This window comes from Heterocephalus glaber, unplaced genomic scaffold, assembly GCF_053883595.1.
Source record: "Heterocephalus glaber isolate CG9 unplaced genomic scaffold, H.glaber_assembly_v1.0 deba00001472, whole genome shotgun sequence".
Taxonomy (NCBI): Eukaryota; Metazoa; Chordata; class Mammalia; order Rodentia; family Bathyergidae; genus Heterocephalus; species Heterocephalus glaber.
The window spans coordinates 83,658,900-83,685,773 of record NW_028258315.1 but is presented as its reverse complement, the minus strand read 5'-3'; the positions used below and the strand labels follow the sequence as shown (position 1 = coordinate 83,685,773).

The window sequence follows — 26,874 nt, the reverse complement described above, 5'->3', positions numbered from 1 at the left end:
CCCTCACGGGGAGAATGGACTTCACTCAGATCTGATCTAAAACTTCACAAGAGACTAAAGACTAAACCACAACCTTGATTTCTGTATTTTATTCAACACCATTGGCTTTTAGGCATAATTTCCCATGTCTACTAGGTAAATATAAACCAATGTCTCCGGATTAGGACATAAAGAAAAAAATCACATTAATCTGGCTTTATCTTTATCAATATTATGAAAATCCTTCACATTTCAGGAAAATGCCATCTTCTCTCTGGTAATCATCTGTTCAAGAGTTACAGTGAAAATGGTAGAAATGTATTGGGATGGGTTGCACACTATGAAATAAAGTGCTCCATCCATCACTGGATCAGCTGGTGCTAACACAGATGGGCAGACACCCCAAGTCCCCTATTCCCCTTCTGGAATGGCTGAACAGTTATCCATATTTGCAGGTCTCTCTAAATTCAGGTGATTCTGGACCTTTATACCCTGACTCTAAAACACTACATGTTTACAACCCTAAATGGAGTATCCACTGCCAATTATGGACTTTAGAACATCAGTAGAAGAATGGACACTCTGAGCAAACATGGGGTGATGCCAACTCCTAACATTTCCATGTTGGCCGTACCATCTTTGTAGATATATCAATCATGTGGCTCTGTCAAGTGACATTATCCCTCTTTTTCTCTTGAATATAAGAAGAAAATGGACAAAGTAACAGTTTAAAAGTGTGTGTCACAGACATAACACAATTGAGACAATGAAAATTATTAGCTAAGCTGAAATATATGTTCAGTTGTGACTGAAGTATAAAACGTTTATAGAAATGCTAAAAATATATTATCAACACATGTGCTTAACTGTGAGATATAATTAGGGGTTTTCGTAAAAACCTTTTCTTCAGATCTGAGACCAATTTACCTTCAAGACTACAGTTCTGCTTATAAACATGTAACTTTTGTACATATACTGAAGAACACTAAAATATGCAAAAACATGACAACTTGGAATATCAGTAGGTCTTCTTAAAAGAAATTCAGAAGTTACTTGCTTTTGCTTTGGTAAAATGTAAGTCCACAATTAAATATGATAAAAAAAGTGATGGGCACATAAAGAGAGGACAGAGCACTGGGTGCTGATAAAGGAAAAGTCAAACTCATATCCTGAGGACAGTCTAATGAGGCATCTTTTACCCTCTGATCTTGTCTACTCTAAGGATTACATTTGCTTAATTTGAAAATGAACTTATTTCTAAATACAAGGCTGAATCTCCTCTCATTTCCATTAAAAATATGTCCTAACTTTATAAAGATTGTAAGAGTGTTTGTAAAAATATTCATTAAAGGTCAGAATGAATTATATAATAAGGTCCTTTTTTAACACATGAAAGAATTCTGGTTGTTTCCACTAAAACAGAAGCCTGTATCAAAATCTAAGGAGCAAACAAGTTTCTTAAACCACATGGCATGCACAAGTATAATTTCAATTTCTCAATGGCCACGTTTTAGAAAAACAACTAAAGTGTTGAGAAGTATTTTAAATGTTTTAAAAGTATCAGCTCATTTAATTCTGATAGCAATATTAAAAAGTTGGTACAGTTCTCTTCTTTCTTTACAGACGGAAACTGCAACAAAGAGAGTCCTGTTGCCCGAGCTGGTATAGCTAGCTGGTCATGACAAAGCTCAATTCCTAACGGCTATGGTGATACCAACTCACTAAGAACATTGGTGATAAATAGCAATGAAAAAGATACATGTAAAAAGTAACAGAATGAAGTTATTAAAGAAATGCACTGCTTCAAGAAATAACTGTTGTATGCTAAAATAACTTGGGAAATTCCCACTCCGATGTTTCCCTAAGTTTGTAATTTCAGTTTAGCTCCACATTTTCGATTGCTTTGGAATAGCTGATTGACAGAAAAACGGTATAAGTCTCTGACAGTCAGCAGTACCCAATAATGAAGGACCGGGTCTTATTATCTGGGTGAGAATACAATCTCAAATGATAAAAACAATTAAAGCTTTAATCTTTCTTTCCTTCCAAGGTATCATCTGGTTTACATCTTTAGCCCCTCTGAGTAAGCTAAATTAGATTAGCATTTCTATGGGAAAATATCACAATACAAAATAATCAATATTTTTCAAAGAAAAGAGATGATTAAAGAGAATAAACTTTTAAAGAATTACAGAAAGAAAAACAGACTATCAACAGAAGTCAGCCACCTTCTCCACAATGAGGAATTCCGCAACCTTATGAACTGTCCAGGGCCAAACTCTAGCACCCCATAATAAAACAGCAAATGAGAACACAATACAATCTTATATTTCTGTAGTGCCCTTCACACAAGCATCCCAGGGTGCTTTACAATCATTATGAGTTAAAATTAAAACTGAAGCACAGACAATTCCTAATAGAATCATTTTAAAAATGCTAAACAAAACAAATAACTTTTAAGTCTAGATTTAAAAGTCCCAACAGTCAGAGCGCTCCTTCCTTCAATTGGCAATGAGCTGCAGAGCCAGGGCTGCCACCCTCTCCTGTTATGTTAAAGGCTCTCTTATGTTTTTATACTCACAGCACGTTATCATCAAGCAGTTTCTAGCGAAAAGAAGGAAAAATTGGGTGTATCCATTTGTTTTGATTATCTTGAACTTTGGGGTGTTTTTCGCTTTGTTTGTTATGAGTCTGTTTGGAGCCCAAACCTGGCACTGAAACGAAGCAAATTTAAAAAGCAAATCCAGATACAGCCCAACTTGAAATTTCAGTAGTTAATTGAGGGGCAAGAAAATGCTCGAGATGCACTCTGAAACTAGTTCTGTTTAACAAGAAAATTAGTTTGATTAGCATGATTCAGTTAAGTTTTTTTTTTAAAAAATTAGAAAATAACACTTAATAGGCTTTCTCTCAGACCATGTCTACTCCTAAGCCTTGGGAATATTTATTACTCTATGCATCATGGGAAAAAAAGAGGATGAACATTCTCAGGAAATGATAATTTTCCTTGTGTTAGTGATTCTGAGGTCAAAGGAAACCTGTTCAGATCTAAAACAAAGCATAGGTAAAAACCTATTAAGTGACAATGAAGTACTTGCACACTGTTAAGCACTCTAAATTACATGGTTTAAACTCATCATGTTTTACTGTTATGAAAAGATAGTGGCTATAAAATATTTGAGATCTATTTTAAGTCAGATGTTTCACGTTTGACTGTTTTGATTAATATGTGTGAAAGGTTAGAGAGAGCTAGCATCAAGCTACTGTGAAATACTTATCTATCTAAACCAGCTTAAAATGAGCTTGATATACTGTATTCAAAAAGGAAAATTTGCAGTTTGGAGGATACTTTTTGGTAGATTAGATATACTATAATATTAACATGGAGCAGACATTTCAGAAAGCTGAAAGAAGACCTGGAATGATGTCATGACTCATTCAGAAAAGGAAGCAAAAAAATTGTTTGCCATAACTTCTGAAATTCACACAGCTACTCATGTAAGATTGATCTGCCATTTCTTTTATGGATCTTACCACTTATACAATTTCTGAAAGTGGTAATAATATCCAGTTAGTTATTATCTAGTACTTTAGTACCTGACAAAAGCAAGTATTTATCCCAGATTCCCATGCTCAGGTAAGGACTGAGGAAATGTTTTGTAATTTTAAAAAGGGAAGTGGATCTATGAAGCTTTCCCTCAAGACATATGATGCTTAACCACAAAACTTATAATTTTAAGCTGGGAAATGGCAAGTACAAAATCCTCACTTTGTATTTTTAAATGGAACTGCCAGGTATATCCTTTGCCCATAAGATCAGGCCAATTTGATGACAAAAGTCTGTACTTTTAAAGAGACCTGAGAAATTTATTTTCAGTATTCTCAATTTAACAAAAAAGCTTAAAATTACCTTGAGTTTCAAACGAAGGGCTATTAGCTCACTTATGCCTACTGATCTTGAGAACGTAAGAGGATGTAAGGGGACAAGAAGTGATAGCAGTACTGCACACTAGAACCAAATGGCAGATTATCCAGCAGATAGGGTCTAAAACACCCAACATGTCTTAAAAAGAGGGAATGAAATGATGGCACTTTTAAAACAAGTCAATATATGAACAGGAAAACCAGAAAGAAAAGCAAAACACGTATGTGAAAGAAAATCATCCACAGTAAAAATAAATACAACTGGAAATCGAAGTGCACTTATTATGAAACACATCAGGTTAATATAAGATTTCTTTCTTTTTTAAACTTCCTTTATCTGTATATGTGACCAAGAAGGACACTAGGTTAGGCTCCCTGGCTGTAGCTCGAAGTTTGCCCTCTATTTCACCAGCCACATAGCCAGGGACACTGACATACTCCGCAGGTTTCTCATTTGAACATGGAATATAAAACTGTCTACTACTACTTAAGGAGACAGAAGCATAAGACACATCAAAAGCACTAAATGAAGTTAATCATGTATTATTTCAGCTATTAAGATGTGTTATCTTGGGCCGGGGATTTAGCTCAGTGCTTCCACTGCCTGCCTCGCAAGTGCAAGGACCTGAGTTTGATCCCCGCTACCAAAAAAAAAAAAAGATGTGTTATCTTTATTATGACCCAGGAAACAGGATGCCTGGGACAAAGCAGACCATCAATACATTTTTTTAAATTATTGTTTCAATATATATTTTTGAGTGAATAAATATATGAATATTTGAATACATTTCACAGATTAGTGATTAGTGTCTCATGTGAAATGCAACATATAAATACTGATGCTAGATATTCTCTTGAAAGAAAGTGATTATTAATGTTTATTTAAAAATTTAAGAAACGTGTCATTTCAGTCAAAAAATTAAGGGGGGAAAAACCCACAATGCAGCTTTTTTTCTTTTGTAGAAAATCACTACTATACAATAGATTTTTAAATTTTTATTCTAGTGTTACATGTAATACATACTGAAAATTAGCTGAACTTAAGTTTATTAAAATGCCCATTGAAATGACTGTCAAATTTCAGAGCATCAATCTCCTTAAATGCTAAGCCTCAGAAAGGCAGTGAAGTTTCTCTGATTATCTGTTTTGTTAGTAACTAATAAAAACTGTAGCATACATTAGATCTTCAGATGGCATCAGAAAAAGGAAAATTTAACAGTCACCTGTCTTCACATTATTTCTAAATAAGATGTTTAAATCTATTTATCTTAATATATTTTACTAGCTGAAAATAAAAATGGCAATTCTCACTCACTTTATATTGGACTTGACTTGGAGATATCTTTTCCCCAGCTGAGAAATGAAATGGAAAATGATTCAATGCCTTAAAAATGTGAAAGTTCTTGGTGTATGTGTGTGTTTGCGTATTCACATAAGCACACATGTACAGTGAAGGCAGAGGGGCAAAAACGCAAACAGCAAATTAAAATCTTTCAGAAATATTTGACCCTAACACTTTTACAAAGAAAGCATTAGGCTGGTGGAAATAACTGACCTTTTACTTAAGGTACCTTTAACAAAATCATCTGTCCCTGTATCAGAATGTATGTATTTATCCAATGTTTAAATTCAATTTCTAAAACTCCAGGGGAAAATAGAATCAAGATTTAATGTTTCATTCTAAATCAAATGTTGAGTTTTAATTCCCAATTTACTTCTTAAATTCATACCTTCAGAAGTTTCAAGACTACAAGCTTTCCTATCCCTGAATCAGACTTTATTTTCTCCTACTTAGCTGCAGCTCAGAATGCAACATCCAACTTATCTAACCACATCCACTAAAAAAAACAAAAGCAACGAAACATCCAACCTCAGATCTATAATGAGCTAAGCATTTTTTATGTCTTAGAACATTTTACAAAAATAAACACGTGATACACAGAACTTAATAAACACACATCAATCTACTTGGGCAGATTTATGATAGGAAAGTAATAACAAATAAAAGTATGAGTTGTAAATCAAACCACATACCCACTTATGGAATTTTTGCAGCTGGAGAAAACCTTGCAAATATTATCAAAGAAAACATTATTGCACAAAAACCTAAGTATCCATTCTAATATCAACACTTTTAAGATTTACCAATGGGCAAGGACACAGGAAAATCAGGACTTTTGGGTTAGTGGTTACCTGGCACCTTGACTTTTTTTTTTTTTTGGTACCGGGGATCTAACTCGGGACCTTGCTCTTGCTAGTCAGGCTGCAGAACCACTGAGCTAAATCCCCAGCTTGGCACCTTGACTTTAATCTGTAGGGACACTAGCTCCTTCATTTGTCAAAAGAGGAGCCAGGGAAGGATGATCCCTTCTAATTCTAAGAATCTAAGTACAATTAGATATTTGCTTAGCACACATTAGACAACCCTGCTAAGAGTTATGGATGCAGGGCTTGTCAAAAGCTCCAGGCGAATTCCTAATGGTTTGCCATTCCTACTCCCTCTTACCCTCTACAGAGGGACTCTATTTGCCCACAGGGTAGATTTTCTGCTAAACACACTATTTAGGGAGCCTGTAATCATTCTTGCTACTGGAGTACTGTATCACACTAAACAAAAGGAAACCCTTAATATACAGTAAAATGCATATATTGAAAAATATGTCAAAAGTTCTCACACAAACGAAACAAAAATTTCATGAGAGAAGTACAGCCTCAATAAAGAATTTCTTGGAATTAAATTTCCATTCTGGGTAAGAATAAGGCAGTATTTATTCGCTACGCATTTTTCACAACAATGTCTACATCACCAAATCTCAAACACAGAAGAAAGACAAACATATAATGTGGGCTTAGGCCTTAGAAAGCCCTCTCCATCTTTAGAGAGAAAAAATGACAGGAAAATAAGTGGAAAACTTCTTAATAAAATCATTCTGATTTATAGATTCACTCTAGAGAAAGAAACAGAAAATGATAGAGCAAAATATAAAGTTGCTCCCTCGCTTAGAGGTTATTTTTTCAAAATACTAATTAAATTTAAAATATTTGTTGTCTCTGCTAAGATATGCATATTATTTTCAAAAAGGTATTTTTTGGAGAGAGGAAGATTATCACTATAACACACGCTAAAATCCCAGCCTAGTTCCATCACTGAATTATTATGGCGGGGTCTCCAGCAACACAAGGTAATGCGTTCTTCTAAAGCCCTCCATGCCAGAAATTCACCTACCGATGACTCCACCCAGTTCCAAATTTCACTTTATCATTTTAATGTTGTAATTTTCAGCATTTATTTTAATAACATTAAGTAAATTCACAATTATATTTATAAGCTACAATGTGGTAGAGTTTATTAGCTGAATGTTGATACCATTTAATAATAGTTCTCACTGACTGTTATCAAAGAATATTTGTAGTAGCATATATTTTTCCAGATCATAGTAAAATGCCTTATGTCTTTAAACGTACTTCCAAAAATCAAAGGGACACATTCAGTAACATGAAGATACATAAGATTCCTATACTGGGTGTTTATATGGTTTTAACTCTAAATTTTAAAAACATTCAATTCTAGGTCATTCCAAATTTCCAAATGCTAAAAATCATGCAACCTGTTACCTGGAGTTGTTTGCAAAACACAAAGTCTCACAAGTAAAAATCATCTTTTCCATTATGTGATCCTATTGCTGTACCTGTGTTTAATTAATTTAAATTATTTTTGATAGTTATAATTTTACATCTTCTTTATTCTAAGAGTGCGAGAAGCAGGATAGAGATCAGCTGCACAGATAAGTGAAATGAGAAAAAAGTTTGCCCTATATTGTAAGAATGGGTACTTAACAATACAGAAAATACTAAATTTGAGGCTACAGCTTAATTTAGAATTTGCTCTATTCCTAAAATTGCTAATATAAAAGCAAAGCTATAGGACTGTAATGTAGCAACCTGGCATGCAAAAAGTTCTTCATGAAAAGTAGAATGAAAGCCCACAAGCTTCCTTCCAAAGGTACCCATAATCTTCATGAGCCTAACAGTAAATACACACCTTGAGAATATCTCTCACTCAGAATATAATAGAAATACACTATGAGAATCTCTCAATTACAGAAATGCTTACAGAAGAGTCATATGATTGAAATTTAGATGGGTGACATTACTATTTGAATTACTGTTCTAAACCTGAAAAGAAAACTTTAAAAATTTAACAAACATCTAATTAGACCTGCACCTCAATTATAGTACATCCCAGGTTTGAGTAATAAGGGCCAGCATTACAATGCATTACATGGTGACCACACAAGCAGACAACTAACAGTGGGTTCACAGCATCCTTTTTCTTTTTTTGAAATTAGCTGAGTATTTTAAAAAATGATGTGCGGTTTTTAAATCTGGAAACCTAAAGCTTTAGTTGTTCTCCATCAAAATTCCTCCCAAAGAATGAAGTACAATAATAAATCTCACTTCAAAAACCCCTAATAGTACTACAGGCATCTCAGAGGGAAAAAGAAGATTCCACTTAAAAACAAACCAACCCCCCAAAAACGAATGCCACAAAACAGGTTACAGAATCCTAACGAAGAACAACTATTCAACCTTTGATCTGGACAAGTGATTTCTGTTCTTATTTTTATTTTTACCAAACACACACACCCAGTAATGAACAAAGTAGTCAGTAACTGTATTCTTATTTTATTCAGACAGCTTCCCACATTAATGCTAACACTGCTATTCCCATGTGCCAAACCTCTGAGCGAGTCATACTACCCTGACTCTTCCTTCAAGAAGTCACTAAGGAGACTGTAGCTACCATGCTCAGAGAGCACCAAGAACAATCTAAAGACTCGCCAGTGTAGTCATCCACTTAACCGTTTTTTTCCTGTAAACAGTCCTTAACACTTTGCCCCACTGGAGAAAAGTGCAAAGGCTCTGTTCAGAGTGAACCAGGCATATTTTAAAAGGTCAGCAGTGGCCAAGTCATTTTGCAGTTTTGGCAAATGCTTGCTTCAGATACCAGTTGCTTTAAACTCCGGAGCCCCCTCAGACCTCAAGCCCAAGTTGCCCATGATATCTTATTTATTACATGCTATGCTTAGTACCTGTGAAAGGGGGCACTCCTTGGCCAACGAACTCTGATTCATATCTTTGAGTAAGTCCTTCAGAGCATTCCTTACTGTGGTGTGCGACCATTGTTCAGGAGGCAAGTCTTCTAGTTTGGGGCAACTATTTGAGACATAGATTAGAAAGGGGATTATTACAAGATTGCATCCCGCTGCAGAACATTCCTTTAAGACAGACAGATTTCATTTTGCGCATCAAACAGATGCATCTGGAGATTGCTCTCGGTCTCCTGATTGTTCCGATTAGTTAATTACTTTATACAACACATCTGCTGTATCGATGCATGAATTATACATCAGCTGCCTGTGGTGGCTATTTTTTCATGTTACTTCTACCTTCCTGCTCTGATGCGCTTGGGAAGACAATTTAAGGTGTACTGCTTTCTCAGGAGCCATCGTGAAAAGCATTAACGTATTAACTGATTTCCTTTCATTACTCTGTTCATATGAAATAAAATGGTAAAAAAAAAAATAAGATCATGGCAATAGCGGATAAGGCATTCTTTCACAAAATGTACACAGATGGCACTGTTCATGATATGCAAAAATATTTTTTTCTTAAGTAAACTTTATGTAATATGCCTTCTTGTAATGCATCATTTGACTAAATATAAAAAGTCTTGTCTTTTGATAACCTATAAAAATCTACAAATTTGGGGGGAGTCCTTTTAAATTATACACTGAAGTTAGGGGAATAGAGCAGAAGGGGTTAGGTAACAAAATAAATTTGGATTAACCTTTCTGAAACACAGGCCTGGAAAACAGGAATTGAATGTTGAGGTGAGATGTATTATTTCAGAGTACTAGGCAAGGAGAATGTTTCATCCTAGAACTGCTGCCCTGACTCACCTGTGTAACTGAATTTTCAACGTGACCACATGATACACATCTTGAAGCATATCTGCTACCGTAGCATCAGGGGCATCTGTCACGTAAGACAGAGGAACTGGATTCCACTTTCCAACCTGGATTAGCCCTATTCCAGAGAAAGAGAGTATGTCACTGATTATTTTACTCTCAGATGATATATCTAGGAGAAAGCTTTTTTTTTCCTGTTGCCCCCACCACAAGCAATATTATTATTTCTGTTTGAATGATTCCCTTCCCTCTAAAAGGCAGGTCAATGAAAATATTCACAGCTTAGCTTTCTAAATTGTGAAATTATGTAAATGACTATAGGGTTGTTTATTATTTTGGAAATAACACCTCATCAATAAAACCTATGCATAAGGCCACATTTTCCTAACTTACAGAAAGTTCTAATAAGACATAGCAGAACCAGTTCTAAATGGCTTTACGATTTAGATAAGATTCTCTATTGCAGTGGGAATCAGCATTGAAAAATACTTTACAGCCCATAAAACCATCAGAAACAGAATAAAAGAAACAGAACTAGATATTCAGTCATAAATGCAAATTGACTCTCAACAGTCCATCTGCTCAAATACGCTCCTCACTTCCTTGTGGGTCCTCAGTGGAGCAGATTATTAAGGTCAATAAGCATACTAATGATTCAGCTGAAGTAATTTAAAAAAAAAAATCTACCTCAACATTCCACATGAGCAAAATGTGTGTTAACTAAACCAAACTGAATTAAGCCAATTTTTTAAAGCCACAGTCTATAAGGAACCAATATAAAACACTGGCTACAGCTCTTTAAATAAAAATATTCACTGCTTTCTCTACGAGGTAAACAAAAGATTCCAAGCAATTTTTCCCACCCAACATATGCATTATTTACCTTTGGCCTGGGCAGCAGAGCTATGTGAATAACCTAGAGACAGCAATGCCATTTCTATCAGCTGGTTGAAAAGCATATCCTTTCTCACCAACACAAATTCCGCATGCTCCTCCTTGCAATCATATTCAATGGCGTTTTCATAATGTTCCACCACGCAGAAAACTGGTAACATGGTTCCTATCAAACAGACAGAGAAAAAAGACAGGAAAACAACAATCCTCAGAAATACAGTTGGAGGGGTAGGAAAAACTAAGCTATAAAAATAAATCTTTACAACAGTGAAAGAGAGACTGTTTCCAAGGCAGACTGGGTACAGGGATGCAAACATTCACACACAAATAGATGAATATATGCAACCTTTTAATTTTTAAAGTTGTAAGAGAAATATTTAAACAGAATATGAAGTTGGTCTTAAGATAACTTGAGCTCTGCTCTAATTTTAATGGTGCATTTTCCAAAAGCAATAAATGTAGAATTACTTTTTGATCAAATAATAATGCTGACAAGAGAGAAGTGTGTCTTATTTGATTTGCTGTGAGTACTATACAGTATACACACAGAATGCACTGCAGTGGTCTTCAGAACCCACCTTCCCACTGCCTTTACGCTTCTGTTAATAACAAACTTCTCGTTTGTGTCTAAACAATTATCCTTGGTCAAAAAACTTATCATTTTCTTTCTCTTTGAGATATTTACTCTAGTTCCATTCAAGAAACACAAAACCACACTGATGTTCATAACACACAATTTCAATGTACATAATGTAGAAATAAGTAACATTTATTTTTATGACTACTCATTTAATCTACCTAACTAAAAAAGATATCACAATGGCCACAGTCTTTAAAATGAACAAATTCCATTTTATCACATGATAAAAATGAGAGAGAAAAGGGAAGTGGCCTCTTCAGGATATATTAGAATCAAGGAATTTACATGGATTTGATGTGCTCTCTCTTGGTTTACTGTAATCCAAGGTAATAACTCAGTAGCCAGATGATTAATAAGCACAGGTCACACCACTGTTAGAAAAAGAGCCTTGGTCTAGAAACTAAAATCACAGACTGCTACTGCACTCAAGGTGTTTACGCAGTATACTGCCACACTTGCAGTAATAACGGAAAAGGGTTAAAAACAGATGTAACTGAACTGTACCATGGCAAACTGCCAAGAGGGTATCATCTTTAGCATAAATGATGACAAGGGTTACTTTAACAGGGCACCCAGGACCCCAATTAGCCCTACAACGTTCATGCCTGTGTAAGCTGTCCTTCGGACTCAAGAATCCTACCAACTTCTAAAGATGTCTAGTGCGTATCAAAGAGCCCCTTTATAAATTCTCTATTTCCCTGTTTCTGCTGAACAAAAGCCACAATAAAACAGCACATTTTTCCACATGTGTGTCTTCACCGAAGCTTTAGTGAACTGTTCACAAGAGATTCTAATTCACAAATAAACCCCTTTAGGTTCAGAGAAGCCCACAAACTCATTCGGAAGTACCAACAGGCTAGGCATGAAAAACAAGCAGCACAGCTTGCCAATATTCTTGTCATTCATTCAGCTGTTATATACCAGAGAGAGAACCCATTAGGGATTAGAAGACGACTTGGGGAGACCACAGCAAAAACAGCAATATGCAAACTGGTGATTTCTTCCTTGGCTTGAAGGTATTTTGGCAAAATCTCCTAAACAAATAAAAACATTCAACTCCCTTTTTTTACTAGGGCTTTCTTAGCTCAGCCACAATTTTAATCTAGCACCTGTCAAACAAAAAACATACTGATAAAAAATAAGATGAGGGGGACAAAACACTGAAAGGCTTTAGTGAGTATGTAATTTGATTAAACAGAGACCTTTCTACATAAACATTTTAAAATAAGCCATCATAAATAAAATACTTCAAAATAAAAAAAAAAAAGGATTTGAGCAAGAAGTGAAATTACTGTACTTTGGTTCTTCCTCCCCTTGCACTGATGTCTTCAAAGAATTGGGTTATTACAACAAATACATATACACTGATTTTTCCTCTTATGGGATGAAACAGATGTGTTCTATTATATGCTGCTTCTCAGGCCTAGGAAATAAGTTCTCAGATCTATGAAACAATGTTGCTTTTTAAACTACTGAAATATACTGAATTTACTTTGCATTTTACTGATCAAATTTAGAGATGCCTTATAGCTAAAAGAGGTAGCTATAGATAAAATAACAATAGTATCATCTAATTGTAAATCCAGCTGCTAAATCTTCTAGAAAACTGTCAGGGTTGCCCTGCTGTTACTGGGAATAATGCTAAGCAGGAGCCTTCTCTGAACCTCTGATTATTCGTCCTAGTGTTTGGCAAGACTTTCAACTACAGCAACTTCACAACCTTCCAGCATTAAACGGGGAGAGCACTGGTCACTGCTGAATGCTAAAAATACCACATGATTTAAACCTGAAGGCAGTCTTAGAAGCTTTTGCTGAAGGTTTATGAGCCTGTGTAAACAGCACGCCTGCCATAAGGAGCAGTGAAGTCTGTAGAATCCTTGTCTAAAACTGTCCTGGCATTAAAGTTTGCTGTGCAAATATCACATAATACCAGAGACAGCTGAAATCTCCTATTTAGGAATTTATGGAACTTATATGTTTGCAGGCGTCAGAAAGTCTTTTTTATAGAGCCCCAGTGCTTCACAGTACAATATTAATGCACTCTGTTTGAAAAGCCATAATAAATTATATTTTTAATGCTCTTACCCTGGCTTTCTTAAGATGCATACATTCTTGGCAAACAATCAATAAATAGGGTAATCATGAGTAGAGGCCAAAGAATTTGCTGAAGTGCTGTTTTTCCATTTTTAATAGATAAAGATCTAACAATACGGACTGCTGTGTCTGTTCATTTCAGGATCAATATATTCTTTGTTTTCGCCAAACCAAGGAAAAAATAAATGATTGTATGATAAATGTTATGCATCAAACACAACGAAATTCCTCTGCCTTCTAACTTTATCTACTTAATATTCTTGGTTGCTAAAAGATAGCATTTTTATCCTCTGCTTAGCAAATGCAAGGAAAATCTGATTTCTATACATGTTATTCAGAAACAAAATAAAGACTCTTATGAGGCACACATATTATATCCAGGGTAGGCACTATTTTATGTCAAACACACTCAAAGTTGTTAAACTTCATCAAGTTTCATATTGCTAAAGAGCAGTTATGTATATTTTTTCTTCATAAAGTCACCTACATCTACCTTTCCTTTACCCAAATATAGCAAAACTTAAAACACTGGAATCATCTGGTTTTTCACTGCTAAATAATGAGTATGCTCTTCAGGAAAAAAAAAAAAAAAACGCACAAAAAGGGTACTACCAAACTTTTTTTGTATCATCTTATGAAAGATTTTCATGATCTCTGAATCTGCCTTACAACTAATACTCATTAAAAAAAAAAAAAAAGCTACGGTGATTTCCAAACAACCTAAATGTCTTATTCTTAATAAGGATTAGTTTAACCAGTCAGCTTCTATTCTTTACTACAACACCACCTTCTGAATTGACCCTGGCATAAACTAAGACCATTCTACTTCATCTTTTTCATCCAGAAAGCCCAATGATTCCACTCTGCATTAGAATAGATGTTCCGCTCAAGAACACAGCCTACACTTTGAAGCCATGATACTACAACCCAGAACGTAACTAATTTCACAGCAGAAGGAGAATCCAGGAAAAGCATATACAAAGCATGTCCTGCCCCTCCACCCCCACACACGGGGCGGTTGGGTACACATGCACTTGCAGCTCTGCAGGATGTGGCTCAAAAGTATTTACCTTTCCTAAGGTTGGTTTTCATCAGATGGCCCGAGTGTTTTAAAGGCACTCCCTGCATTTTTGCACCTGTACTCCCAAGCCTTCCTCTTCCTAGCGGGCTCCCATTCTGCTCCAGGCGGGCAATCTTGGCTGGTGGACCCTTCGGATCACTCACATTGTTAGACATTTCTGAATGTTCTTTCCCCTGAGTTGTCTCGTTCAGATGATCCATACTCAGTCACTCTCTAAAGATCACCTGCCAGGATTTAAAGAGAAAACATGTTATAATTGGGTGAGGGTCTATAGCTCTACGTGTCCCACATAAACATTTACTAGACTTTTCTCTCCACCAATATACTTCTGAAGCTACATATCTATAATATAGACATTATATTTCTAGACAACAGCACCACATTTCTATTCAAATTAAGAATTTGTGGCAACTGTACCAAATGTCAGTGAAAAGGTTAATTTGTCACTTACAAACAAAACTAACAAAAGTGGGCTTACTTTTAGAACAAGAATTACCACAAGCTAAAAAGAAAAATAACAAATTGTATTTACGTAGTAATAATTTTTAAAAACTACAAACTCATTACAGACTACAACAGCAACATTTTAATAAAGGATGGAAGAATTATCACAGCCTAAAATATTAAATTTAATTGTTTTAATTCTATTTCACATGTGTTTTGAGAAAAACACATATAGCATCTCAGAAGAAGGTACAAAGATCTAAGTGCTATTTAGACTCCCTACTGGCTTTCCACGCTAATGCAGACAAGTTTTCTACTATCAAAGCTTGAAGAGACAGGGTGCCCTGTTAAAGATCTAGTCAAGCCTTGGGTCAAACATGTGACTGAGTCATTTCATCCCTGAACAAACAGCAAGAAGTGGAGGGTTGCTTCAAATATCCTAGGTACTGAAGAATTACAACTTCAACTTGTCTTTTACAAGTAACATTTAGGTGTGTATTAGCAATAAAATGTGGTTATCCATTTAAATAGCAAAACCTGAAAAGACTTTAGTTATATACACAACAGGGGGACGTGCCAATTTCACTCTATAACCAAAAAAAACCCTTGATATTGGTAAAATGTCATCTCCAGTATTCAAAAGCAACCTCATAATTATGTTGTTTTATTGTAGATTTTACACTCCTAATAAGGTAATATTAGTTCAATATGAAAGTCACTTCTAAAATACAGTTTTAACTAGAATTTGTAAGAGCAGGTGAGTAAATTTTGAACTTTCATCATTATTTCCATAAAGTATTGGGCATATCAACACTAAGGAAAACATATTTAGGAAAAGGAGAATATGATAATTACCAATTTTTCCTAGGTATTAATTTGACATATCTTGTATTTTTAAAAAATTATACCTAAGTCAGTTTGTATGAGTATGGCTTTCTGTAAACATTTTTTTCTTGTTTTAAGTACAGACTACTTCATCCTATATAATCAAGAAAGAAGACAGCGATGTTAATCTGGAGGTTTAAAAGCAACCTTAAGCATGCCAACTGAAGAACTATAAAGTTTGAGAAATAATAATAGCTATTTATCTTTGTACTCCAGGGTGGCACACTGAGAACTAAAGGTTTACCATTGATCGGGGTCCCATCTGTTTTTGGTTATGAGGTTCATTAACAATAAATGCGCCTTTTTAAACCACTTTTTACCAAGATTACTCTTTTCCATTATATTAAACTGCAGTCTAAAGCCAATATTAGAGAGTGATGATTACTAACTTATTCAAAACACTCTTTATAATGTTTCATGTGGATTATAATGCAGAACTGCTTTCTCTAAAATTGGTTGCCTTAACAGAGAGAAGCTGAATTTTAAAACATATGATTTCAAAAGAGAAATCTTTAACCCTTGAGGAAACTCAAGAGAAAAAAAGAAGAAAAAAGTAGACAACAGCATCAAAGTTAACACCACAAAACATATTAAGTAATCATGAGGCTTAACAGCATTATAAACTGTACAGCAATGAAAGTGATAGATTATAATTTAGTTAATGTATTGACAATCAAAACATCACATAGGTCATGCAGAACTGTCCTCTGAATACCCACCTAGAAGCATCTATTAACTCTAAGTCATCCCATAAAAAGCTTTACATTATAAAGCAAAATTACATGCACATAAAACACCCAATTTACTCCTTTAAACTATGCCCAAGGCTAAAGTTCACCAAACCTCAGTTTGGAATTGAAAAAGAGCAACCTCCAACAGGCCTGGCACGGTCTGACAGCAGCGGGAACTAACTATGGTCTCAACAGATGCCAGGCTGAAGAGTTTCTTTTGAGTTACACATTTTAAAACCCATTTTAGTGTAACGTCTGTTTGGCACACACAATGTAGGCTATTTTGTCAAAATCCCATTTCCCTGTCCATAAACTAAGACCATATATGATAATTACTGAATAAAACAGTGAACTCAGCCTCAGCAATTATTTCCTTAAAAGAAAGAAAAACACGAAATTCCTCTTTCAAGAACCTAGTTTTTGCATTGTGGGATCCTTTTCAATGAGTTCCTTACTGGATCGCTTCTCTCCTCCCCACTGAACCCCATAATCACAAATTAAGAGACTGTGCCCTTATCCATTCCATATGGCCGGCACGATCCAGGCCAAGCTTTCACTGTGACCTTTTAAAGAGACAAAGAAGCAAAGTACTATCTAGAAACAGAAACACTGCAGTTTTACTGAGTGAAATTAGCAAAACCGACCTGAAACTCACCACTTCAAAACTTGACAGCATATAAATAACAAAAACAAAGGAGATTTCCTTTGCAGCCCGGGGTTCTTGAAGTGAAGTTCAAGACTGATGTTTTCTATATCCCTTCTTTTTAATTAAAAAAAAAAAAAAAAAGCAGCAGACCTGAAGGCGACTTCCCCTGAAATTGTATTATTTTCTCTTCCCCTACTCCCGCCCCCCTAAGCGGGGGAAGGGCAGAAATAAAGGTCTACCGGAGTAGCCATGGGAGAGGGGTTTAAAAAAAAAATCACAATTCAGAAAACAACATATATATGGTTTGTAAAATGTCTAACCTCAGAGAACAGGGTTTTCGATGGGGAGGAGGGGAGAGTGGGAGGTAGGGAGGAGAAGATAAAATTGATCTGACAAGTGATTCGTGGGGGGGGGGGGTCGTAAAAACAAAGCAAAACCCGTTAGGAGCTGTACACTGTGGTGGTGCTGGGGAGGCGAGGTGGTGACTGAAGGTTCTCTTAAAAAGAAAAAATAAATAAATCACTGCGGACAAGGTCTCCAGAAAAAGAGAGCGAGAGAGAGAAAAAAGGGGTTCTTTCTCCCTCCCGCTCCCTCGGGTTCTTCGGAGCGAGCACAGAAAGTCTACTTCTGGCTGTCACTTGCGTTATTATTCCCCGGGAACCCGAGAACGCGGAGAAGGACAGGCCACCTCGCCACCCTCCCTCCCTCCCTCCCAGGCGCCCCCACCCCGCCCCACAACTGCGACTAAGATTAACAAACCTTAAACTTTTCCCACAGCCCCGCACCCCCAACGAGGGCATCTACCAGGGGACTGGAAAGTGAGGGACACGGGGTGGCCGGAAAAGCCCCGGAAAGGCACTAAAATGCCACTTTTGATCCCGCCCTCGCTGACAACAGCCCGGAGGACCCTGTCCCTGCCCATGGACGCGGGGCTGCGCGCGTCTCGGGCGCCCGGGGAGGGGGAGCAGAGGGCTGGGGCGGGTGAGGAAGATGGGGCGCACCCAGCCCCCGCCGCGGCCGGCGGCGACGCGCTCCCCGCCCCCTCCCCCCAAAAGTCGCCCAGCTTCCCCTCAGCCCGAGTCCGAGGTAAACAACGAGCACCACAATGGCACTAGGACCGGGGCAGAAAGGAGCCCCGAAACCCCACCAAACTGCTCAGGAGTTTCCCGAGAGGAGAGGGGGAGGCGGACAGCGTCCTCTGGAGCGGCCCAGCCCCACGCGCGGCCCCGGGCGGGCGGGGGGCGGCTGTTGCTGCTGTTGTTGTTGTGACGAGGCCGGTCGTTGCCGGGTGGCACAGGGAGAGGTGTGTGTGTGTGCGCTCGTGTGTGCGTGCGTGTGAGCGCGAGTCCCGGAGGGCGGGCGCGCGGGGCCGCCTCGCTCCTCGCTCTGGCCGCCGTCGCTGCCCCCATTAAACGCGGAGTTGACTCATCCCGGCCGCTGTCGCCGCCGCCGCCGCCGTGCCCCGCTCGGCTCCGCGCGTCCACCCGGGCTGCAGCCCCATCCGCCGCTGCGCCTGCTCCTGCTGCTCCCGCCGCCGCCGCTGTGGCTGCCTCTTCTTCCTCCTCCTCATTTTAATACAAAATCACCCCGCTCGCAGCCCCAGCCCGAGCACGGAGCCTCTTCCCGGCCGCCCGCCCGCCGCCGCCGCCCGGAGCTTCCCCAGCGGGGCCGGCTGCTCCGCCGCGTCCGGGGAGCGGGAGCGAGCGGCGGCGGAGGGGGAGGAGGAGGAGGAAGGGGCGCGAGCGGCGGGGACGGCGGCGGCGGGGGGCAGGGTGCACGGCGCGGCGAGGGATGGGGATTAAAACCCGGGCTGGAGGGCCGGGACTGGGGAGGGGCGGGGGCGGCGAGTTGGAGCCTCGCTGAGTAACTCGTGAATGAGTGCGCGTGGGGGTGGGGAGCGCACGGTTTCCGGCCCGGGGCGCGCACGAATTTGTAATGAGCTTGATTGGAGTGAGGCGGCCCGACATTTATTACACACAATACCCAGAATAACAGGGCGCCGCGCGAGGGTTTGCGCCGGCCGCCGCCAGCGCGCCGGGGAGAGCGAGGAGGGGAGGAGGCGAGGGTCTTCCCTGGCAGCGGCCGCGGCGCTGCGCCGCGCGGAGCGGAGCGGAGCGAGAGGAGGGGACGCGGGGAGGGGAGGGGAAGGAGGGAGGGCGGCGAAGGCGGGGCGCGCGGGCGGAGGGCGGGAGGGCAGGTGTGCGCGGGGGCGGGAGCGGGGGCGGCGCCGCGCGGGGGCGGGAGCGAAAGTGACGGGAGGAGGGGGCGAGGGCCGGGGGAACTACCCAGCCACCCGCACGCCACAAAGCCGTCGAGAGGAACGCGCCGGGAGCGTCGCTGGCGGCCACGCGGGGGACTGGCGGGGTGGGGTGCACGGCCCGCGGGAGAGGGGCCAGGACGCCAGGTGACCGGCGCTGGCTTGGAGGTGGGGAGACTCCAGGAAGTGGCCGCCGGGGACAGTCGGGAGGCGATCGCTCCGGAGACGCAAAGAGTGCAGAAACGTTTGCAGGGCAATAAAGGCCAGGAGCCTGGAAACGCTCTCCCAAGTATTTATTCTCAGAAGAGGGTGGTCCCTAAACTGTTGAAGAGTGAACCTTAAAAACAACGGTGGAGTAAGAGCCTGTTGTCCAAGTCAGAGGCACAGAATACTTTGGAAAAAGAAATACGACGCCCATAGTTGTCGAATCAAACAAAATGTGGGTCACTTGAAAAAGACATCTGATTTGCTATTAGAAAGGAAAGGTGTCATCTTTTAAAAAATAATTTATACCGGGTGAAAGACAAGTGTAGGTTGGTAAATACATCTGTCTAGCAATAAATACTTATGCAGTAATACAGGATAAATTCCCCAGTTAAATCAATACTCATTATCACATAAGTGTGATCTTCTTATTTAGATAATCTATTAAATACAGTTCATATAAAAATGATGAACAGTACAATCTCAGCTAAAGTAGAAACGTATCATTTATAGCTTAGGTTTTAATACCACCATTTTAGCACCCTAACGGCAGTTAATCATTAAACAAGAACAAAACTGTTCAAAGAATTATTTTGGAGAATACACTGATAGGGAAAAGAGAAAAATCAGTCAGATAAACATTTTGTTACACATAAAAAAAGCAACAAGTTAGCACAAGTAGTGAGATAAGAGGGAAATATGCAAATTAAGCTCTTTAAAGCTACCAATACACTCTTAGACACACTGTTTACACAAGAAATCTAAGAAAAGCAGAAGGTAAAGTAGAAATAAAAGTATAGGAAATTATGGCCTCCTGGGGGAGGACAAGTTTAGGAGAAACACAATGAAAATATAAAACTAATAACACCCAAGTTTCACCCACAAACCGGAAAGGTTAAGTCAAAATAGAGGAAGGTAACCTTGAGTCTTGGCACACATATATCTAAGCCTTGAGCAAAATGAAGAGTATATGATGATCAAATACAAAACAGCATCCAAAACAGAAAAGAAATTTAAGGCAATCTTCTTTAAAAACCTAAATAATATTACAAGTTTTAAAAGCTGAAATGTGTGGAAATATGGAGGAGACTATTTTAAGCTATGAAAAATATATCAATATCAGAAAAACAAATATGGTAAAATGTGCCACTTGTGTGAGAGATACTTAAACGTATAAAAACATCTGATATTAAAAAGAAAACCACCCAGGCATGGTGGTGCACAGCGGCAATCCCAGCACTCAGGAGGCTGAAGCAGGAGGCTATCTGTGAGTTTAAGGCCAGCTTGGGCTAGGAAGTGAAGTCAAAGCTGGTCTTGTCTAAAAAAAAAACCTCTATAAAGGCATTTAAAAAATATAATAGGTTAAATTTTAAATTTCTGATATGGATATTTTAGTAGTTGATTCATATTGGTAATGCCACACATGCTTCCCTGAAACCTGACTTGTCAGTAGGGACAGTGGATTCTAATACCATGTTGGACAAATTAACAAACAATGGCAAAAAACTGGCTACAAAAGAATATTACCTGCCCATGTAACTTAACCTCAAGTTAAATACTTTCAAAAAGAAAGAGATGAAAAGGAAGCTGTTGGGCAAAACAAAATTTGAGCTAAGAGAAAAGAACACTTTAAAAAGGTTACTAAAAATATCAATATTAAGACAATTAGACTAAAATACTGTAAATATGTTTATCCCATCATTTTACACAAATAAATAAGACAAAATGCCTCTTGATTGCCTTAAGTCTCCTAAAGACCTGATCAATGCTAAGGTAATATGGGAATTAAAATAGTAGTCTTTAAATTTGAATAGCACCTTTTATCTGGGAATCATAAACCTATTCATAAACATAAAAGATAAAGGTAATAAGGACTTCATTGCCTTGGAAAATGATAAACTGAATAAATGAGCATAAAGGCAATTAATAATGACTTTATTATAAAAAGTAACAATATAGTAGCATTGTGGACCTATGTATATATTAATTTTCCCTAAAGCACATTCTTTATTCTGAACTATATGACTGTAAGAAGCCAAATGGCATATGAGGGTTATACCCTAGTGATGCACATTGATGAACTTAATATACATCATCTACTACTTCAGAATATTTTATTATAACCACTGATTATTGGCCAGTATAAACCCTGATCAAAATAAAAAAGAAAATAGAGGGCCGGGGATTTGCTCAGTGGTTCCTGCGCCTGCCTTATAAACTCAAGGTCCCAAGTTCAATCCCCAGTATCAAAAAAAAAAAAAAAAAAGAAGAAAACAGAAAGATAATGAGAAAAATCCTACCTTCCTAGGCATATGTGAGAAAAGTTATGATGGTATGGGGCCATCAACTGATTCTACACAGGCATCTTTCATCTGGCCAGAGAGGCAACACAGTAATCAAAAAAGTTAAAATAAACTACAAATTTCCCATCAAAATAGGAAACTTCAGAAACATGAAATATTTCAACTCAAATACATTAACTATTTAACATGTGGACATATACTTAAAATGAAGTGCATCAATTTCTCTCAGCAAAGGGGCATTCAAACTGGCTACACAAAGGAAGCAAAGACAAACTGTTGTAACAGATATACAAGATTTTTTAAAAACTTAATGAAAGGACCACTGCATGTTTCAGATGGCAACATATTAAGATAAACATGCGGGCAGATATTTGAAAGCATTAAAACACATTCAGAGTTCTGAATAGCACACACATTTGTAACAGTGAAAGCATTTAGAATTCAAATGCTTTTAAGATATAGCAACTCCTCCAGTGACTTAGTAAAGCAATGCTTACCACCATAACACTTTCTAAGGACATTTTTTCATCTTTTTAAATTCAAATACAGTTGGCTATCTCTATACTCTTAAAGACAGCACAATTTATATAGCATATTGCTCTTTTTGTCATGTCAACTCTGTTTTTTGGCTTTAGCTGCAGGTGGTGTTTTCCATATATGAATTCTGGGAATATGGTTTGTTCTGGCCATATAAGGACGTCTATTTAAGGCATATGCTTTGCTGTCATGTGTCTCATTTTGTCTGTCTGGGTTGTCAGTACTCATTTCCACTTGTTTTTCCCCCCACTCCTGGGGACTGAACCTAGAGCTCTGCGCTGCTAGGCAAGTGCTCTAACACTGAGCTACATTCCCACCCTCCACATTATTTCTTGAATGGACCAAATACCAGTTTGTAAGAGCACAGAGGAATGATGGCTGGGGCTGCAGCCCTAACAACTTTGTCAAAATATATATTGGAGAGGAAATGCAATATCCTGTAAACATTTACAGCCTCTTATCACATATTATCTATGACCCACATCATTACAGCTGCATACAGTTTAGGAAAGAATTTACTTGCTCAAGTTCAGAAGTCTGCAGTATGTGTGTGCATGTAGCTTCAGCATACAAATCAGTGCCCAGGGCATGGCACAGGGTAGCTGCCTTACAGTAAGTAACCCAGCCCTAAACTTGGAGAGGGAGGCTGCCTCATGCTTTTCTCTGACTAAACTCTGATTAATCCTACAAGAAGTTTTGGCCTCCATTATATACTCTCATAGTATCTCGTATTTCTCCTTTGTAACAGTCTTAATTAACAATTTGGATAATTATTGGCTTAATAAATATCTCCCTTATTAGACTATAAGCCCTATGAGAGAAGTCTCTGCTCACTGCCATTTTACCAAGAACTTAATGCAGTATCCTAATAATATTTACATTATGAATATACAGAAATGAAAAGTTCATAGCACCACTTGCAACCAATTTCCATTATTAATTGTATTAACAATACTTCTCAAAGATTGCAGAACTGAGGAAACAGTGTAGAAGGTGGTTATGTCATTTAAATTTGAATTAAAATTAAATAACATTTGTAAGTTAGTTCCTCCAACATATTTTAAGTGCTCAATAGCCTGATATGGCTAGTTGTTATCCTAAAGGGCAGTAGAGATTATAGAACCTCTCCCCTCTGCAGAAAATGCTATTGAACAGTGCTTACCTAAAACAGTTGTATAAAAAACAAAGTGAATCTAGGACCAGGTCAGGAGGAGTCTTAGAGATGCTGAATGGCTTTCAGACACTCTAATGATGTCTGAACCAAGATCATTTTCCATTTTAGAATGTGTTCAAGGATCTGTACACAGCTGCATGGAATGAGACTTGTGGGCTGCCGAACACCAATTCAAGACAACTTTCTGGACATGTCTGTACTTGGAAGGGTCCTGTAATACATTTGGAATAATATGCTGTTACTCCAAATGTTGCTTTGCATGAGCATTTAAATATCTCCTCCGTGAAGGTAAAAACCAGTCATTCCTACCCTTACCTCCAGCCCTCACATTGAGTAAGCATAGCTGCCCTTAGAACTGGCTCCTTGGAAGGTTTAATTGTAGATACTGAACCTACTCAAACTGGGAGGGCATCCAGATACCGAACAAATAATGGTATACTGCAGAAAATAATGACAAAAGCCTGGAGAATGTTGCTGGAAAGATAAAAGAGTAATGATAATGAACTTTAAATATAGGGCTTAAAGAGTTTTGTTTTTGTTTTGCCCCAAATAAGTTGGGTTTCAGTTATAGCCTGACTGACAGTGATCAAAAGTTGTTTCCTAATTACTTTGGGGTGGATGTAAAAACCCACTGGTAATTTATGATCTAGTTTTAATAGACAAAGGTCATTATTATAGCAGAGCAAAGAAAGGTCAATGTTTATACTAGTTTAAGAGATCTAGATAACAATGGCCATTGTAGTTGACTCCTAGAAACTGAGAAGACATTTGGTCCTTTTATTCAGAAATATTATTTTTATTAGCAAAATTTTATTAGATAATTTTTTAAAGCTACCTTTCCTCCTATAGATTTTGGAATGAATCATTTCTCTAAGATAGCACAATGGTAAAAATTCCACCGAAACTGGTGTTTCGATCTAGACCTAGATTCAAAATTAAATAGTGAGTAGGAAAGATTTCTGACGGTGTGGCTGAGTTCACCACTGTGGAGAAAGATCACCACCAAAGTGCTTAACAACTAGTTTCAAAATGCCTCCTTTGGTTCCTTGGCTCTGGGAGTGCCTTCCTGTGCTCTCTCATGAGGACCTTCCTTCTGCTATCTTCTTTGATATGCAGTTGTTTTTGGTCTTTGTCCAAAGCCTGTTCCAGCTGTTGGTATTCCCTTTGATACTCCATCACACTGCCTGTCCTGCTTGCACTGTGGCATTCCGTATTTATGTCGGAACCTCCAAACTGCAAAGCAATAAGCATCCTGAGGCTTCTTAAATATACATATACTCCTGGAGTCTCTCACTGTGCCTGCCACCACTGGGAAGAAATTCAAGAACTGTTTTTATGCAGGAGTGCTTCTAAGAATGCTGCTTAACTACCTTAGGATGTAAAGCCAGGTGCAGGGATCACAATCAGGATGTCCAGGCTGCACCCCACTGCAATTAAAACAGAGTAACTGAGGAGAAAAGCCAGGCTGCTTTTTAAAACTCCCTGGTGATTCTGAGGTTGAGCCAGGTTCTGCATCCACTGTTTTGGGTCCTGTGTTAGAGACAGGGAATTAAATATGCCTGCTAGAACACCGGTGAGGTAAGATTTTTAAACCAATCCTGGGGTCAGGGTCAGCTGGAAAAGATAAGTATGTTCTAGGAACCGTCCATGACCAAAAATTTAAGAAATGTATATGGAGGCAAGCCACTTGTTCAAACAAAAAATCATAAAAAGGGTAAAAAAAGGGGGGGGACAAGCCATTAGATCACTGATTTGGCGAATAAAGGTATGCTATTTGAGGAACCATGATAAATTAGCATTTGGGCACTTGCTTGAGATTTACTGGGGTGCCAGAAATCCTGTGCAGGTATGTGATTTATCATCATAGACATAAGCGACTAACCACAAAATTACACATGGAAGTACAATTCTAAACCCAGTCTATTATTTACTGGAGCCGGAACCATCCGAGTTTCCTCTAATTCTTTTTTCAACACAGTTGAATGTGACCCTCTCCTCACCAATCTGGAGTGGGCTTCTCCTTAAATGTCTGAAAACTTCAATTTACTTTCAGACTAAGTCATTGCATTTGAGCAAAACCAAAGCATTCACAATGTACTTGCCCTGGAGCCAACTGCAGGGCATCTCAATCCTAGCTGATACACCTTCAACACTGGCAAGAAACTCAGGGGATTTTAATTCCAACAAAGTCAAAACAGCAACCTTTCCCAATCAACGTTTAGCCAAAACACATCAACCTTAGAAATAAGAACATTACTGTAATTTTTCTGTTACAGTTGTAGATAGGAAGAATTTGAGGTTACAATGAGCGTAAATCCTAGACCAGGTCATTTTTGTGAGACCATCAGCCAAAGGCAATATGTCTTTGTACTGCTCTCTGTGTCCAATAGGACAAGACACTAGACCAGGGACTGTCCATTTGAAAGGAAAGCCAACACTGTGAACAAATGTGTTACATCTGAACAAACACCACTATAATGCTTGACATTTGCTGAAGTGAAAGGCAAGTTAAATTCAAACTAAAGCACATTCTATTTGACTTGATGGAAAAGAGTTAAAAACAGCTGTGGTAATAGTGGTATAACACTGTGAATATAATATCACTGTACACTTAAAAATCATGAAAATGGCGTATTTTGTTATATATTTTACCAAGATTTTTTAAAAAAGCAAAACAATCTTTCATCTAATCCCAAATTTGACAAAAAATATATTATCATGAAAATATCATGCCAAACTTGAGAGACAACAAGCTACAATAAACAATCTCCTCCCCCCTCCAACTTTTCATTGTTTGTCCTTACCTGTTAACAGCCACAGTCCAGTCTATGCTAGATAATTAATACTATGACAAATACCTGACCCAAAAATAATTAACATGGACTGGCAATTAGAGACCAAGGTCTCACCCAATTTGAGGGTCCTCCAGTGCAAGATGGTTTTATTCAATATACCTTGATAAAGACAGGAAGCAAAAAAAAGTATATTGCATCCAAAAATTTTAAGATGTTTTTCAAAGCAGTAAAAATTAACTACATTCATGCAATATTACACCTTCCCACTTAAATGGTACTTAAAATGTCACATACTTATATGCAGCACAACTGCA

The 26,874-nt window shown here is 38.3% G+C and overlaps 1 protein-coding gene across 15 annotated transcripts in view; it reads right to left on the bottom strand.

The window, feature by feature from the left end:
* Window positions 1-26,874, bottom strand: part of Satb1 (SATB homeobox 1) — a 95,242-nt gene that overhangs the window by 56,841 nt on the left and 11,527 nt on the right. For 4 of the 15 annotated variants that reach the window (XM_013065363.3, XM_087182239.1, XM_087182242.1 and 1 more), the window contains exons 2-5: window positions 14,574-14,808; window positions 10,759-10,935; window positions 9,867-9,993; window positions 8,997-9,120 (exon numbers count right to left, since the gene is read on the bottom strand). In XM_013065363.3, coding sequence (XP_012920817.1) covers window positions 8,997-9,120; window positions 9,867-9,993; window positions 10,759-10,935; window positions 14,574-14,784 — 639 coding nt within the window. In that variant the 5' untranslated portion in view covers window positions 14,785-14,808. Of the gene's footprint in view, window positions 1-8,996; window positions 9,121-9,866; window positions 9,994-10,758; window positions 10,936-14,573; window positions 14,809-15,883; window positions 16,008-17,288; window positions 17,987-18,049; window positions 18,266-26,874 lie in introns of those variants that run through there. The other 11 variants (XM_021243926.2, XM_087182238.1, XM_087182243.1 and 8 more) reach the window with 6 other exon arrangements.